We start from the raw sequence: 17,760 nt of genomic DNA on the forward strand, positions 1-17,760 counted from the left end.
CTGAGCAGAAGTTAATTGCCATCTCAGGGCTCCACTGCGGCTTTCCCCCCTTTACCGTGAGGATGGCGTGGCCCAGATGAGGCTTCGCCTTCAGCCTGGATCACATACTGAGGAAGGTACGTGGAGCGGAGACGCAGTAAACTTCACACAACATAAAGCAAATAGGGCGCTAACATCAGGGGGAGCTGAGCACGGGGGAATGAAAACCCTCTGTGGTAGTTTTGCAAAGTCACTGATCATTGGAGAAACGCAAATCAGATTAAAATGAGATATCTCCTCACCTAGCCGGTGTGGCTCAGCGGTGGAGCATCGACCTGTAATCCAGGAACTTGGGTTCGATTCCCGGTCAGGGCTTGTGCCCGGGTTGCGGGCTCGATCCCCAGTTGGGGGGCGTGCAGGAGGCAGCCGATCAATGACTCTCTCATCATTGATGTTTCTCTCTCTCTCTCTCCCTCTCCCCTTTCCTCTCTCTGAAGTCAATAAAGACATATTTTTTAAAAAATGAGATATCACTTCGCACCCTTGAGGATGGTTACTATTTTTTTTTAAAAAAGTGCTGAAACCTTTGTGCACTGTTGATGGAATAAAAAATTGTGCAGCCACTGTGGAAAGCAGTATGGCAGTTCCTCAAACATAAAATAAAATTACCGTATGATCCAGTAATCCCACTTCTGGGTGTACATCCAAGAGAGCTGAAAGTAGGATCTCAAAAATATATTCGCACACCCATGTTCATTGCAGCATTGTCCTCAATGCCCAAAAGGTAGGACCAACCTAATGTCCGCTGATGAGCGAATGGCTAAGCAAAACCTGGGACATTCATACAATGGGATATTATTTAGCCTTACAAAGAAAGGCAATTCTGTCCCATGCTGTACCATGGATAAATCTTGAGGACATTATGCTAAGTGAAATAAGGCAGCAACAGAAAAAGAAATATGCTATGATTCAATGCATGTGAGGTAGTCAAATTTATAGGAACAGAAAGTAGAATGGTGGTTGCCAGGCGCTGTGAGGAGGGGGAAATGGGGAGTTGTTGCTTAATGGAATTAGAGGTTCAGGGTTGCAAGATGAAAAACTTCTGAAGATTCATTGCACAACAGTGTTAATATACTTAACACTCCTGAACTGTACACTTAAACATGGTAAATAGGATCAATTTTATATTCTGTGTTTTTATTTAGCACAGTTTTTAAAACTTAGACAAGGTTTTTAAAAATGAGACGAGGCCACATAGAAGTAAATTTTATAGCTTCCAAATAAAAGATGGTGCTACTTCTAAAAACTGAACAATTTATCCCTGACACACCCATGTACCTGGTGGAGTAGGGGCAATAGAATTACAATAATTACTCTCATTGGGAGACAGCCAGCAGGGACTGATTACAGCAGTTCTGAAATACTGCTGGGTAGGCATTGTGAAATCCTGTTCTCCAAGTAGGATAGTTAAAGCCTTTTTCAGTCTTGGCTTCTGATTTTCTCAGCAACAGAGTTCTCTTGGAAATGACTACTAAGACTTTTCTGAAAATACCTCCCTGTGTGTAGTCCTTGCCTCTGTCCCGTGTCTCTCTGAGGCTGAGGATTCCTGGCTTGAATGGGACTGACACACTCTAACCTGCTCTCTTCCTGAAGCCGCCTGTCCAACTGCAGGTTTCATGGGTACGTTGTTGTTTAAAACCTTTTAAATATTCCATCTCACTGCTTGGGGTGGTGAAACAGTTGGATTTTTGAGCTCTACAAGGTCCTAAATGTCTGGCCTTCATAGTCCCTTGCACTCCTGCTTGTAAATGAACTCAATCTAGGTTAGAACAAAGGACACTAAGAAAGCCCAACCAGAGGTTGCAGAACTGGCTGGCAACTCCAGCATCCTGAACGTGAGAGAATGGGGAGCATAGGACCCCACACTCCCCTGTGCATCTGGATCTCCTGGAGAACTTATAAAATGGACCAATGGGAAGAGGAGCCGTCCCTCATTTCAACATCCCAAATAAGAATCCTCGGGGCTGTACTGGTGTTTTGAAAGGAACTTGGGTGATTTTAATGCACAGAAAACTTAGGAACTACTTAATGCACAAAATAAACCCATAATCTTTGGGCCCACCAATGAAAGGTGATTTTCACAAGGTTATCTCAGATTTTATACACCAAACCAGACCCAGGTCTCAAACACTGGGTCACAGTGCCCAGCTACCTATTGTAAACTTTTGCCTGGTCCCTAGCTGTGGTCGTCTGAATAATGATCCCTTCCCAAGGAGGCCCACATCCTAACCCAAGCCCTGGAAACTGATATGTTACCTGACATGGCAAAAGGAACTTTACAGATGTGATTAATTTAGGGCTCTTGAGATGGTGAGATTATCCTGAATTATCCAGACAGGCCCAGTATAATCACAAATGTTCTTATAAGGTGGAGGGAGGAGGGTAAGAATCAGAGACAAGATGTAATGACAGGAGCAGAGGAGATGAGAGGAGAGGGAGGGAGGGCGGGAAAGAAGGAGGGAGGGAGTGAGACAGAGAGAGAGAGAGAGGGAGAGAGAGAGAGAGAATTTAAAAAGGCTTTGAAGATGGGGGAAGGGGGCCATGAGCTAAGGAGTGCAGGAAGCCTCTATAATTGGAAAAGTCAAGAAAATGAATTCTGCCTTAGAGTCTCCAGAAAGACTTCTGACCTCCAGAAGTGAAGATAATATGTTTGTGTTGCTTTAAGCCATCAATTTTATAATAATTTGCTAGAGTTGCAATACGAAACGAATACAGATTTTTGCAATTGTAAGTATGGTCCTGCTGTAACAAATAGTAAAACATTTAGAAGTGGCTTTGAAATGTGACGAAGATCAGAGGCTGGAAGAATTTTTGAAGTGACAGCAAAAGCCCAGATTTCCTGGAATAGACTGTTGGCAGCCACACGGTGTAAATACACCATCCCTGGCGTTCCCTCCTACAGCAGGGCCTGCCGCCAATGCTTGTGCTCACGTTTCACCATGCAAGGAGCAAGGAATCCCATGCTTAGCTGGATTCAAGATTTCCTGAAAATAAACAGATGCGGCTTGAAAAGGGAGTGTGAACAGATTATTTGGGGGTTTGAGCACGTGGATCACGCCTGTCTTGGCCTCCCCTCCTTCCAGACCCCGCACCCCAACCTGCTGCCGTTAGAGGACCTGCTGCTCAGTTCACTATATGGTGCTCTCCCATTGGTTTGCACTCCACTCCCTTTAGCCTCTTGGCATCCAGGGCAGTTGGAGATGGACTCCAGACCGGTGATTAAGGCTGTAGACTGCAGGAGAGGGAAAGGGGCAGCGGGGGCCGTGGGACCTGGCATGAGGGTCAGTGAGTTCTATACACAGCTGCCAGGAAATTCTCTGCTGACCCATGTATCAGGGCACTTTGGAAAGTGTTCCTTGAAGCTTCGATGGAATCCCTCAGGGCAAGCAGAATCTCCTCTCTTGCTCTCCAGCTCCAGCTGATAGAGATTAAAGTTTTCCAAGAGACACGCTCTCAGATCTTAAACCCAGGTCCCACCGGGTTGCTGTTTGTAGCACAGGATCATCGCTATTTTGTTTATGGAGACTCAGAATACCCAACCTGCCCTAAGGAACAGTGAGTCAGTGTGGGTTCTGCAGTTAGAACCCAAGTGCCCTTCTTCCAGCCAGGGCTCTCCCCAGCACCTCATGCTGTGAAGGTTCTGCCTGGCCTAGCTTGACCCAGCAGCCATCTCTCCATCAGGTCGGGAAGGTCAGTAGCATGCAAAATTGATTCAGTTGGGTAAGATATCTGCTTTTCTTAGAGCAGGAATTGTCTGTACCCACATGGATCAGATACCCCCCAGGTAGGTCAAATTCCATGCAAGGGAATATAGACTTTAGGTGGGCATGCAGGTTAAAGAGGCCCATCCATGTAAATGGATGATCCTGGCCTCCTGGGATTGGGATGGGGGGAGAGTGATGGGGAGAAGTACATTCTGGTTTCAGGGAAGCTAACCCCTTAAAATGTAGGTTGAAGAAGGGGTTTTTGTATCTTAAGTCAAGGGTCCTTCGCCTTCATCTACAACACTCACCATTTCACCCTGCCTACTCACATTTCCCCAAGGCTGACTCTTTGGCTCCATAGTCAAGCCCTCATCATTTCTTGCCTGGACCATGGCAGTGGTAGCCTCTCCCTTGTCCCTACTTCTCCGGATGTGCATGAAGCCACCAAGGTACATTCCCTGCAACTCACCTCTGAACCTCTCTGAACATGGCATATCCTTCCGTGGGCCAAATATTTTCAACACCTCCTTTTAACCTCTGAAGGGGAGCACTAACCACCTCGACATTCAAAATCCTTTTCAGCCGTCCTTTCTAAACTTGCCCATCACTTGACACAGACATGGACCCCAGTTGGAACCTGACTGGTTTTCTCCCTCTTTGATGTATATGCCATCATTTTTTTTTTTTTTTTTTTTACCTCTAGGTATTTGCTTATACACCTCCTTTTCTCAATAATTTTGTAATTTTGTAAGAAAAAACCCCGTCATTTATCAAGGATAAATTCAAGTCATACCGTCTATAGGAACTTCTAATCTAATCGTCTCATCGATGGTCATTAAATCTCTCCCTGGTTTCCTAAGGTCTGCAGTGTCTGTACTGCTCCAGGTTAGAGGATTAATCAAAGGGGGAGAGATTTGGGGCAGTTGCAATAGATTATGGGAGAGACTGTGGGCTGGGCTCAGGGGCTGTAAGAAAAGAGATGGAGGTGGGGCTCTTGCTAAAAGAGTGACAAGGGTAGTTGGGACCTGGGAAGATGGTATTGGGGGCTGGAGCGGTAGGGGTAGGATGCCCGATTGGATCTTGCCTTAAAGATTTTTCCATAGGCGCTCAGATGTGCCCACCCAGTGGAAAAGACCAGGGCAACCCACACTCTCATTCTGTCAAAACATGAGCCCTGTTCTCTGAAACCTTGCCCCTCCCTCACCATCAAGCAAATACTCAGCTTTTAAATTTCCTCCAAGAAAACACCCAAAGTCAGGTTTTATACAAAAATATATATATTGCTCAATAGTTACATCATGTACATCTCCACAGTAACATTTTTAGCAATGCTTTAGAATCTAAAACAACACGTGTTTGCATTAATGATTTTTGCAAAGACCCTCATGCCATTTCAAGGGTGGAATCAAACTTCACAGAGGAAAGCAATTTGCCTAAGTTCCCATGTCTATGGAACACTAGTATTCATGAGAGATAAACTTAAAACATCAATAACTTAAATAAGATTAACATTACTTAAGACGTCATGTTGCATATCAATAAACAAAGTTCAGATTCTTTCAAAATACAATAAAATAATATCAGAGGGCATTTAGGGAAGGTAGGAAGGTAATAAATTAGGTGCCTATGCTTGGGTTGTGGAGAGAGTGTTCAAAGGCTTTGGAGTTTGGGTCTTCTTGTTTAGGAGCTCCATGGATTCCTGAACCCAGCTCTCCTTGGGGTCAGCACAGATATCCTTGGACAGTTTGGTCTTGAAGCTGTGGGAAGAGAGGGCACAGTTAGATGGAGTTCCACTGAGATGTCAGCGTAGGACTGCAGCTCATTCTGACCTAAGAAGCTACCATGAGAACTAACTAAGTGGGAGAAGGGGACCCAGGACAAGCTGCTCCTCTAGCTGTCCCAGTTGAAGTCATCCTGGCTTCTCGCTAAAGAAACTGGGATAGTCTGAATAAGCACCCAGATGGAGAGTGATGTGGGGAGTTACTTTTTCCCTTGTGGCCTCAGTTTTCCTACTGGGCCCCTTTGGGTATTGGATTAAATGGCCTAACTCTCTGACGCTAAGGTTCGAGGCTCCCCTTTCTCTGAGGAAGAACTGGACCGGTGAGGGCTGGTGTGTTCAACTCACATCACAGCTTCTTTGGGACACTTGCTGCTGGTGACTCTTCTGTAGCTCACCAGCCTCGCCATTGGGATCTTCCTATTGGTGAATGTATAGCAGCAGGTGACTGGGGAAATAATTGCATCTAGAAATAAAACAAAAATAAAAGCATTTTAGAGTGGACTAAATTCTTCTGATCTTAATCAGAGTGGAAAAAGTAGTTAGGAGAAGGCAGAGGGAAATCAGGAGTAGAACCCATTTAATTCCAATACTTCCGCTGATACCGCAGAGCTAGAATGTCATACTGACTCAGTTTCCTATGCTGTAAAATGGGTATACAGCATTGCTAACAGAGGGAAGGGGGAGCTGTTGAAATTACATAATTCCTGGAAGTGTCATTAGCAGGAGATAATAATGCAAACGATCATGGTCAGGGAAGTCCAGGGACCCCAGCTGTGAGTCCCCCTTTAGGCTCCAATCTATGCCTGGTCCTGAGTTTCCTGATATCCACCCCTCTGCAGAGCCATGTCTCTGGAAGCTGAACTGAATGAAGCACAGCCCAGATTCTGTGTCTCCTCTCCCCTTCACTGTATCTGCACGCCCACCACCGAAGGCCCTCTTTCTATCTGTGATCACCCCAGCCCCCAGACACTGCTGAAAGGACCTGAGGGGATAACTGCACTGAGGGCGTGTTTCCAGAGCTGGAATCCTGGAAGGAGCTGGATTTGGGGTCCACAGCTGGATTTCTCACCCTGGCTCTGGCCGGGACACCTGTGTGATCAGTCTCCCTCCTTCCCCTGTGGATCCCGCTTCTGCTCTAATGGCCCAGAGATGAGGTGATGTGCTTCCAAGGGCAGGAGGGGGGCCTCACCTGGCTGAGAGAGCACCTGGGTGGCGAGGGCGATCACCAGGATCAGCAGGCACAGGAGCACCGAGAAGACCTTCATGCTGCAGGCTGGGGATAGAGCTTCAGGTGAGAGCTGCTGCTGTGCGAGCTGGAGCTGGTCTCAGCCTCTGCTGCTGGGGCCCGCTCGCCGGCCCTTTATTGGAAACCGGGTGGGCGGAGCGACACCGGGGCTGGGCAGCATCCTGGGGAGTGACGGAGTGAAATCCGAATGTGCTGAGGCAAGTGGAGCACTCGGCCCGTTTCCGGGAAGGAGGAGACGGAAGCAGTGGGCTTGGACCGGGCACTTTTGGGTGGTGGTGGGGGGGGGGGTGTGGCGGGGGGGGGGTGGACAGGGCACAGTTCTATTCAAAGTGACTACAGACAGGATCCAAGTGGATCGTTCTTAAGGATTCTGCTTTCTCTGAAGTGAAAACTCTGCATAAAATAACGGAAGCAAGGGAGAGGAGGTCGAGGGGGAAGCGAAAGCATCTTAGGGCCGGCCCCTGGCCCACCTTCCATCACCCGGGGCTTCAACCAGGAGGGGCCCTGAAGTCTTGGCAGACTCCCCCACAGCGTGTTAAATCCACCTGTTCTTTAACATGCAGGAGGGGGACTGAAGCTTAGCAGAACTAGGATTTTGTAATCACAGAAGTGAATTCTAAGAGCCACTGGATTCTTAGAAGAAGCCATGAAATTAGTGCTGCAAATAATAATAATAATAATAATAATAATAATAATAATAAATAATAATTCATGTGATACTCACACAGTGCTTGCTCTGTGCCAGGGAGATTCTAAACCCTTTACAGGTACTGATCTCTCCACTCTCCAACTCTATCATGTAGGTCTTAATTCCCATTTTATAGATCAGACAACCGAGGCACAGAGGGGTTAAGAAACGTGCCCAAGTTCCCCTCGAGCAGAGCCCCGTGGCTGTGCTGTCGCCACCATAACAGACTTCTGGATGAAATGTGGGCATGTCCTCCAACTGGCTGCCTGGTTATCCAGCTGGGTTCCCCCCTAACCTCAGCACCTTCCAAACCAGGGGGCAACTAACGAGGAGTTGAGAAACATTCCTTGCGGTGAAGTCACTCTGCCTCTGGAGCCTGTGGTTAGCACAGTGGGCAGCAGTGGGCAAGAAGTGTGCCCCCTGCGATGGCGGCTGCTACTTCCACTCCTTCCTGCATCCAGGGAGCACGAGTGAGCTGAGGGACAGTATTGTGGGAATTAAAATGCCTGCTTTTGTCCTGCAGCTCTGCCTCCGATTTCCTCAGAGACCACAGAATCATAGTAATTAAAAACCCCAAAGACCTCAGAACTCATTTCAACAATCTCTTTCCTTTGACAAATATGATAGGATTCCTTGGGGCTTGTTCATGGCTGAGAAGAGCCTGGGACTCGGGCTTCTGGAGCCCCCCCATTCCACTGCTTTATGCTTCTGAGCCTCGCTTTGCCTCTGCCCAGTGGGCATGGAAGGAGCTGGTGACTTTTCTTTATTAGAGGGTCATGGAGACAATGTCTATAAGATGCATGGCACTTCTGGAAGACACACCTGCCAACCTCTGCATTTGTAATAAGAAACGGGTTATATTGAAACAATGACTGTGTCCAGTCCATAGTTAGTGGTCAATAAGGGCAAAGCAAAGGGATAGCTGGTGTTACTGAGTGCTTGCTGGAGGCCAGGACAGCCGAGGGCTCTCCAGCATCATCACATGCATCCTCCAAACAATACAGCCTTCTTTGGTTGAAACTAAAGTTCAGGAACTTGTCCGGGATCTCCCAGGCAATAGCAGGTGGGCCCGAGATTTGCGTCCAAGATGCCTTCATTCCAGAATTCCTGCTCCCAGGCACTAGGCTTAATGTCTCCTGATGGACCTTGGTTTCCTAGGAGACCTTGAGAGCAGAGAATCTACAGGGAGACCATTCCAGACTCTTGGGTTTCATTCCAAAAAGACAGAATGAATGGGGAACTAATCAATGTGTGCACTGCTTTGCTTATACCTCTCTCGGACCCTTATTTTGGTTCTGCCTGAATCTTCCTAGCCAAGCCACTCTCCTGCCCATGCTGAAAGCTCTGTGGCTCGGGGCTCTGGCAATGACTCAATTTACTCTTCTTGGGTGAGTAAAATCTTTCAGGAATGGAAACTGCAACTTCACGAGTCATTCTGGACTATCTCACTTGACTTCCAAGAAATTATTCCTCATGGAAATGGAACTGCTCTCTAGCCAATACACAGTGTCCTTTCCTTTTCCATGGACTCAGAGGATTTTGTCCTATTTCCCCTTGGAATCCAGTCATTCCTTGGTTCTTGTCTAGGTTAACAAGTTTAAAGATGTGAGATCTTTGAACTGTGCAGGCCCACTTACGTATTTTTAAAAAAAATAAATACCATAAATGTATTTTCTTCTCTTTATGTTTTCTTAATAACACATTCTGTTTGCTACCTTACTTTACTGTAAGAATACAGTATCTAATACACAGAACATACAAAATGTGTGTTAACTGCTTATGTTATCAGTGAGGCTTCCGGTCAACAGTAGGCTATTGGTAGTAGTTAAGATTTGGGGGAGTCAAAAGTTATATGAGAATTTCCAACTGCGTGGGTGGGGGTGGGCGCCCCAATCCCTGCGCTGCTCAAGGGTGGGCTGTGTGTTCAGCAACGTGGCTGTTCCTCCTCGTATCCCAGAGGCAGAGGCCCGTGAAGATCACATGCTTCAACCTCCCTCTTCCATGTGAGGAAACCATATTCCAGGGGGCAGACCACTTAGCCCCTGGTTAACTGAAAAGCACGCTGATTTCCTGAGTGCTTAGACTTCAGAGCAGGCAGAGCTGTGTCCCTGTTCAGAGAGGAATCATCGTTTTGGGGAAGTGGCCTGCTCACCGCACGTGTCAGATGATGAAGAGATCGGAGTTGAAAGTGTCTGATTCAGAAGAGAAAGTTTCTGGAAGGTGAGAGCCTTCTCCCTCCCACTTGCGCTCCGCTCAGCTGGGAGGCTGTCACGGCGTGGGGGAAATGGGTGGAAATTCCCACTCTGAGGCAGCTCTGGAAGTTCCCGGATCCCGTGGAGGCCAGGGCCTGCCAAGCCTGCATTCCGGGCTCTGCGCCTGGAGCGAGGGACTCTCACGTGGCCAGGATTGGGCCCCTGCCTGGCTGGGGGGTGGGGATAAAAGGGGGAAAAAGCCCCGGAACGGGGGAGGCAAGGTCAAGGTTTACTAGCTCCTCAGAATCTTCGATTCCCCTGGGGACCTCTCCCCATTAAGTCATAGATGAGACATGGAGAATTTCCTTTTGATGAATAATATTTTTTCCTTTCTCCTAGTGGGTTAACCCTGCTCTAAACTGGCATCTTCCCCGTGGGCCTTTGTCACCACCCAAACTCCCACTCAGTGTCAGGGGTAAAGGAAAGAGGAACTAAGAGTGAGCTTTCTAGAACTATCAGAACCCGGTACCTACCCCCCTGCCCTGGCCCTTTCCACACCCCTGGCCTGTGCTTGCTGATGCTTCTAGTGAGACCCATCGGGTCCTTCCAGAGCCTCCCCCAGCCTCTCCCCTCCCTCCTCCAGGTTAGCTCTGAGCTCCAGGTAGGCCAGCACCTGTTTCCCCCAACTCTGCCATCCTTTCTTTCCCCAAGGACTGGAAATCCATTCTTTACTCTTGCACAGATATGAACAAGACCTTAGAGATCATCTTCCCACTTCACTGATGGGGAGACTGAGGCCAGGAAAGAGTCAGTGACAGGCTTGAGGTAAGTTGAAGATGCATGGCAGGGCCTGGGGGGATTTGCTCATTCCTGGGTCCTCAGGACCGCACTCTGTCTGATATACTAGCTCCTTATATAACACTCATACAGTCAACATCTCCTCTGTGCAGAGACCAAGGTAGGGGGCCTTGTGGGGAAGGGGTGAACCAAGTGTGCAGCATGCTTTCCAGAAAAGATGACAAGGATTCCATGAGAAACAGGGCTGACTTTATGAATGAGCCTGAAGTGCTCACCCCAAGCTTTGGGATTTCCTGTGCCCTGGGTGGATCAGCCCCAGGTCCACCTTCTTGGAGCAGCCAGGAATACGGGAGGGGGCAGTGGTGGGAGAGCCTATGGGAAGAGAAGGAAAGTCTCCTGCAATGGCCTGGGTGGCTGGGGGTGGGGGTGGGCAGTGGTGTCAGCTAAGTGGGGGCTTGTCACTTGGGCTGTTTTCTGGGCCAGCCCTCACGGACCAGAGCCTGAGCCCTATGATGAAGGGGCTGCTGTGGGCGAGGGTGAACTCTAAGTACACTGTTAGGGTAATGACAATGTCAGACGCTCTCCAGCTCCCCCGATGAACTGCATCCAAGGGTAGCACAGTTGGAGGGAAGCCACCTTCCTCACTTGGGGCTTGCATTGCCCAACGTGGCCTGAGCAGTGAGATGAGGGGTCACAGGGACTGGTGCCCACACCTGAGGTGCCTTGTGAAGGTGCTGCGCTGGGGGAGTCTTAGGGAAACAGAGATCATGATCAGCTTGTGGTAGAGACAGAGAAACAGTCTCAACAGCCTTTCATTGAATATTTGTCTGAACATCTGTGCTGAGGGCACCTGAGGAAATCACAGGTGACACACAGAATCATTGCAATAGCCAGAGGGATGCAGAGCTGTGAGAACCCCAGCTAAGGGGCTCAGGGAAGCCTTCGTGGTGGTGCATTTAAGAAGGGCTCAAGGGTTGGCAGATTTTGAGCCTTCGGTGATCATTGGATGGTGGAGGGGTGCACTTTGGAGCAAACTTTCAGAGACTGCAGATTTTAAAGTGCTTAGACATCCCCTTGGGAGCTTGTTAAAGCACAGATTTGGGTTTAGCAGGTCTTGGGTGGATATGATCCTGTGTTTTTAACCAGCTCCAAGGTGATGCTGATGAAACTGGTCCAGGGTCCCCTTAGAACAACTTTAGAAGTGCTCAGAATGGGAAATGCTGGTTGGATGTGGGAAGGAGTGAGCAGATCATTTTGTTTAGACTGGGGTTCTTGGCTAGGCTCCAGGAACCATCTGAGATTGTCTTGTATATTTACATGATTGTGGATTTTTCTGGAGAGAGGGTTCACTGGTTCCATCAGATAAGCAAAGGTATCCATGACCTCCAGATAACTAGAGAGTTATTAAAGCTCTCAGACACAGAGAGTTCTGGTCTTCACCCCAGACCCAATGAACCACAACCTGTAACTTTACTATGTAAAGCTATATTTTATTTAAGCTTTCTCCCCATCTTCAGTTGACCACCAGTGCGTGTTTGGGCATCCCTGGGCTAAAGTGTAGGGTACATGATGTAGAGGCTGTGCTGGCCAGGGTGGGTGGTGAGAAAGTCTAAGAGAAGAGGGGAGAGAAAGAGGAGGCAACCTGGAGTCATGGAAAGAGCCCCAGACAGTGTCAGAACAGTAGGGCCAGAGGCCTGGCTCTTCCTCTGCCTAGCTGTGTGGCCTTGCACAAGTCACTTGACCTCTCTGGGCCTCTTCTGCGAAGAGTGAGTAGTAAGACAGCTGTTTCTAACACTGTCATGCGACTTGTATGAAATAATAAACCAAGGGTGCTTTGTAAGCAATGTGCAAACAGCTGTGTCACTTTAAGAGCCTGAGCAAACTACAGTCCCCAGGCAATTTCAGGGCACACATGCCAGTTCCAAGGAGCACATTCATAGGTCCCCAGTGCACAGCCCAAGCCCCCACTCTTACTTCTTGCTGTGAAAGTTTATTGAGCATCTATAGTATACAGTGCAGTGAGGTTTAGGTTTCCTAAGCTCCTTCTCATCTCTGTTCTCTCGTCCACTGTGGGCAGAGAGAGAGAGAGCCTTTGAGGTCTAACAAAAAAATCAAAGGATCAGAGATGGCAGCCCCAGAATCAAATTAGGGCCTGTGCCCCTCACACAGCAGCCAGCTCTCACCCGACATTTCCATTCTGACCGTCCCTCTGCTTCTAGAACTCTCCACGCTCCATCTCTCCTCATGGCCCTTGCCCATACTAGATGCCAGCACCAGGTACAGTGCCTTTCACATAGAAGGTCCTCAAAAAACATTATTTGAACCTATGAATAGTCCAAGAATTTCAAGTCATTTCCCCCAGATATCTGAATTGTGGGATGGTTTAACAGCAGTCAGGGAAGTGAGTAGAGAAGCAAGACTTTTGGTTTGCCAAGTTCCCCACTACTTCTATTTGGAGACAAGATAGGGGCAGTGCTAGGGGGACAGTGTGGGGCAGAAAGTGATTTTCAGAGACCCATGGATCCTTCTTTGCCAATGACCTGTTTCTCCCTCTTCATTGCAAAATGCTGCATACTGAAAATGGGAAACTTCAGCTGCCCAGAATAGCTCTTTCTTTGCTAGATGATTTCAGCTGGCTTCCTGAGAGAGCCCCAGGTTGCAAAGCACTGGCTCCATTCAAAAGCATTTACTATAAATTCGAGTCTGAGAGAGAGAAGAGAGTCTGGATGAGAGTACAGATGGCATTTGTCTGGGGGGAAGGGGAGAAGTTGGGAGAAATGGTTTTGCAAAGTGCACATACCTCTTCTTACTTACATGCAAGGATTTTAAAACAAAGCACTACCAAAGGATTCAACCCTGCATCTTTTCATGGCTAAAAATATAGCTCAGGTAATGAGAGAAACTTGGAAAGCACACTACTGTCCTTGGAGCTGTTCTGAATGGGGCAGGAACAGCAGGCATGCAGGGGTTGGACACGATCAATCTGGGGCAGGGATTGTCTGTGCGGTTCACACCTGCATCCCCAGCGCCACCACCTAGTATTAGGCACAGAACAAATATATGGTGAATGAATGGTTTAGGGGGAAAAATCAGAGCCAGAAAGTGCCATAGAGACCCCAGAGTGGAGAATCCCTGCCCTGCTTGTTTTAAAGTGTGGAAAAGAAATTTGTCTAGGATTCTATCGCACTCATAAATCAGTACAGACAATCCGTGTTTGTATATGTGTGCCTACTGTGGGAAGTGCCTGGTGACACATCTTGACATTTTCCAGGGAGGCTGCCAGCTACATTTTTCTGTGGAGGAAACAGTTCTTTTAGAGAAATTGTAATGAGGCAGTGGAAGTAGGCACTTGCTGTAAACAGGTTCTTATTGTCCTGGGAGAAGGGGGGAAGCACCACTGGTGACCAAAAGGAAACATTGTCCCTCCTGACACCCTTTGTTACACAGAGCTGGACACAGGGAAGGAAATGGTCAAATGGACATTTTCTTAAAAACCAACAGACCTCCTAAGGGGAGAGAAGTTGAGGTCCCTTCTTTAGAGTCCTAAATTATTAGACACTCTCTGAGAGTCTGGGGGGTGTCTCACTAGATTGGTGGCCTGAGGTCCAAGCCTGGCCTAGAAGTCAGGGGGTGAGGGCTGGGGTGGGAAGACCTCCTGGACCCTCCATGCAGATGCAGTAGTCATGCCTTCAGGACAATAGCCAAACCTGTGGGTTGAAACTGAAGATGCTGCAACTTTGAGACCCCAAGGGTGGCACTGTGGCCGAGACTGTGGGGGAGCATCATTAGAGCAAGGAACAGGGAATAGCTTTGGGTGGCATGGGGTCAGTTATCCACCATTACCCCTCTGGGAAGTGACAGAGCAATGGCAGCCAGGAGGCCTGGCTGGTGATCTGTGGGTCAGATCACCCTGCTGTCACTTTGGTGGAATGAGTAGGTCCCCAAGGTTCTCGGGCACCATGAGGAAGCTGAGAGAAGGCACTCACCCACAATTGATTAGATGTCCTTCTAATCTGGATAGCCTGGGGTGCTAGTTATTAACCGAACATAATAACAGGAATGAAGCGCCTGTACCCTGCGGGAGCAGAGGGACTGTAGCAGCTACATGCACGCGTTTCTCTATTGCGGACAGGTCACCGCTCCAGCGCACTAGGCACCCACTTTCGTTTCCCCACCCCGCTCCCAATACAGTCAGGATGTGCTCATATTCCAAAAAGTACAAGCTTTGCCGTCAGATAATTCCGACTCCGTGACGGTGATAAACACTAATTTTGAGTATTTCCTGAATGCCTTCGAGACCTGGGCCCAGTTCCTGAGGGAAGGTTTCAAAGCTGTGGGCCTTGCGCACCCACAATCATCATTTCTCACGTGCGCTCGGTGGCGCTTTAAACCATGTGACTCTAACAAGGGCATCGCACTGTGGGTGAGACGGGGACCTTCGTCTCCGCGTTACGGATGGGGAAGTTGAGGCTTAGAGGTTGACTTGTTCGAGGACAAGGGAGCTGGGAAGTGGAGGGGCTGCGATTGAAACCTGGTCCAAGACCAGTCTTCTTTATGCTCGGCCAGTGCTTTCATTCTTTGCTTCTCCTGGTCCTTTCCCTTCAGCCCAAAGGCTGCCTTTCGAGATCACCTCCCTCGATCCTATGAATGGAAGACTTGGGAAGGAGGTGGGAGGTTAAGGGAAGGAAGCGATTGGGGCATGTAAGTGAATTAATAAGGAAGTTTTCTAACATCCTTTGGGTCTCTCTTTAAATCATTTCATCACCACATCATTTCACCCCCTGCTCCATGGCCACTTGCTGGATTCTGTCATCAGCCTGAACTTCTCCATTTCGTGGTATTTGACTTAGTAATACATTTCTTTGACCACAGCCTCCTACTCCCTTCCTCTTCAGCAACTCTTTATCTACTGTGTCAGCTCCTCCATGTCCCTCAGTCCCTACCTGGCTTCTTTTCCTTCCCAGCCCACGTTCTCACCACCATACTGATTCACTTTTTCTGGGCTTCTGGCTCCCCTCTTGCCAGCAGCCAAACCCAGGTCATCTGCTCACCCCCCCATTCCTGGTCACTCCCAGGCCCTTACATCTCTCGTTCCAGCCTCAGGCTTCAGCACTCTCAGGAGACAATATAGTCCCCATGAAAAGCAGGGACAGTGAGACACAGAGAACAGACTGACGGTTGCCAGAAGCAAATGAGGTTAAGGGACTGGGTGAAGAAGGCAGAGGGATTGAGAAATACAGAGTGGTGGTTACAAAATAGTCATGGGGATGGAAAGCACAGCACAGAAAATATAGTCAATAATATTTTAATAACTGTGGATGATGCCAGGTGGGTACTGGAAATATCAGGCAGAATACTGTAAAGTATAGGATTGCTGAAACCGGTATGAAATAATATTGAGTGTAAACTGTCATTGAAAATAATTTTTTTTTATAAAGCCAAGGCTATGAGATAAGCACTCCCTCAGTGCTCACCCCCAGGCCCAGGTCAAAACTTAGTTCCATCTTCATGATTTTGCATCTTTTCTCTCCTGCTTTAGAAGGAGAGCTGTTCCCTCTTATGGACGGCCCCTAATCAACCTATATCCTTGATCTCCTGCAACCTCTTCCAGAACCTGGCCATCTCCATTAACTTCATGCCTCTCTTATCTCCTTCTTTCCACTCTTCCTGTTCCTTCTTCCAACCAACATGTTCAAGTCTTCATAGTTTAAAAAAATAATAATAATTAAAAAAAAGAGTATTTCTCCCAATTCCACCTTCCCTCAAGATACTCCCTTCTCTCTTTTTATTTTCATGGGAAAAATTCTTGAATGATTGATTCTCTACTTGTGGGTCTCTACATTCTCACCTACAATGAATCCCATCACTTATTGCCATTTACTTTCTACCCCCATCGTTCAACGGAAGACTGTACGGTCTCATTAGTGACCTCCTCATGGCTTCATCCGTATAAGGAATTCTTCATAACTCTGATCCAACATGAAGCCACTGCCAGGTTAACATGGTCACCACTCCCCCTTGCGGCAAATCCTGCCCTCACCCGTTGTGTCGGGGCTCTGCTCGCTTCTCTTTTACATTGTATTTACTGATTTCTCTTCTCTCTTTATCCCTAAATACTGGATTCATGCATTTATTCTTACTATTCACAAGACTTTGCAAACTGGCGGCCCATCCCTTTGGATGAAGCATATGTTCACAGGTTCCTTCTCCTGCTTCCCCACCCCCATTTCTCCCTTATCTATCCCTTGGCTCCGTTCACCTTGTTACCTTATCTGCCTGGGCCCTGCTACAGTGGGATTTGTTACCTTAGGTCTAAACCCCCTTTCCCATGGACTTCCATATGTAAGCTCTCCTTACCCACAATACTCTTTAGAGGAGCTCTAGACTGGAGTTTTGACCTGCCCACTGGGCATTTACACCTGGATATATCCCTCAGCTTCAAGAAATTCACTTCTCCTTCTTTGCATCTTTCCTTTCCCTCCCTCTATTGCTTCTTTCTGTATTTTCTTCTTTCAACCCAGATGTAATCAGCCCCAGTGGCAGGTGCAACATTTCTACCAAAGAATCGGTTTGGTTGGGTGACATGGTATACAGCTGGCGTTGAGGTTTTGTTGCGTAAGAGGCACACTATTTTCCTTTAGTTGGTTTATTTTGGGTCACTTTAGGTGGGGAGTTTATGGAGAATTTTTTGAGGAAGGATTTTAAATTTCCTCAAACCATCCCTTGATGACATCACTGTGCATGCCTGCTCCGCCAGGTAGGATGCTGATGGTGAGAAATGCAGACAAATCCTAATCCACAGTTCCCAGTCACACCACACTACTCCCAGCTCTGCTTCCTCTACAAAGAATTCAGATGCCTGCCCATCCGGTGGCCAAGCTGGAAAGCAGAGATCCATCTTTAGATTTTTCCTCCCCACATCCTTTCACATCTAGTTGGTCACTAACATCTGTCCATTGCACTTCGAAGTGTCTCATGCAATCATTTCATCATCTTAGTCCCAAATGGCCTGGCCTCAGTTTGGGTTCTGTTAAAACAGTTGAACGTGATCTCCTGCAAGAGAAACTCTACCATCCAGTCCATCCTTTATACTGATGGCAAATTTATCTATCCCAAACCACCAATTTTATCTGCTAAAAATGCTTTAGCAGCTCTCCCTCTCTACTTGATGGAGCCCATCTTCTTAGTATGGCCATCAAGAGGCCTGACGTGGGCCCAGCATGCAATTCAGGCCACATCTCACTTATGAATCACTCTTTTTAAATACCCTAAGCTGTAGGAACACAAATTGGCTTATATTTTCCAAAACATGG

The 17,760-nt window shown here is 47.8% G+C and overlaps 1 protein-coding gene across 2 annotated transcripts in view; it reads right to left on the reverse strand.

Moving 5' to 3' along the window:
* The window catches only part of LOC308568492 (monocyte chemotactic protein 1B-like), a 60,660-nt gene extending 53,757 nt beyond the window's left edge, over positions 1 to 6,903 (reverse strand). The window contains exons 1-3 of one of the 2 annotated variants that reach the window (XM_081161481.1): positions 6,713 to 6,903; positions 5,869 to 5,986; positions 4,999 to 5,500 (exon numbers count right to left, since the gene is read on the reverse strand). In XM_081161481.1, coding sequence (XP_081017607.1) covers positions 5,368 to 5,500; positions 5,869 to 5,986; positions 6,713 to 6,788 — 327 coding nt within the window. In that variant the 5' untranslated portion in view covers positions 6,789 to 6,903 and the 3' untranslated portion in view covers positions 4,999 to 5,367. Of the gene's footprint in view, positions 1 to 4,998; positions 5,501 to 5,868; positions 5,987 to 6,712 lie in introns of those variants that run through there. The other variant, XM_081161479.1, reaches the window with a different exon arrangement.
* Between the last annotated feature and the right edge of the window lie 10,857 nt (positions 6,904 to 17,760).

Source organism: Miniopterus schreibersii (assembly GCF_964146895.1).
Source record: "Miniopterus schreibersii genome assembly, chromosome: 16".
NCBI lineage: Eukaryota > Metazoa > Chordata > Mammalia > Chiroptera > Miniopteridae > Miniopterus > Miniopterus schreibersii.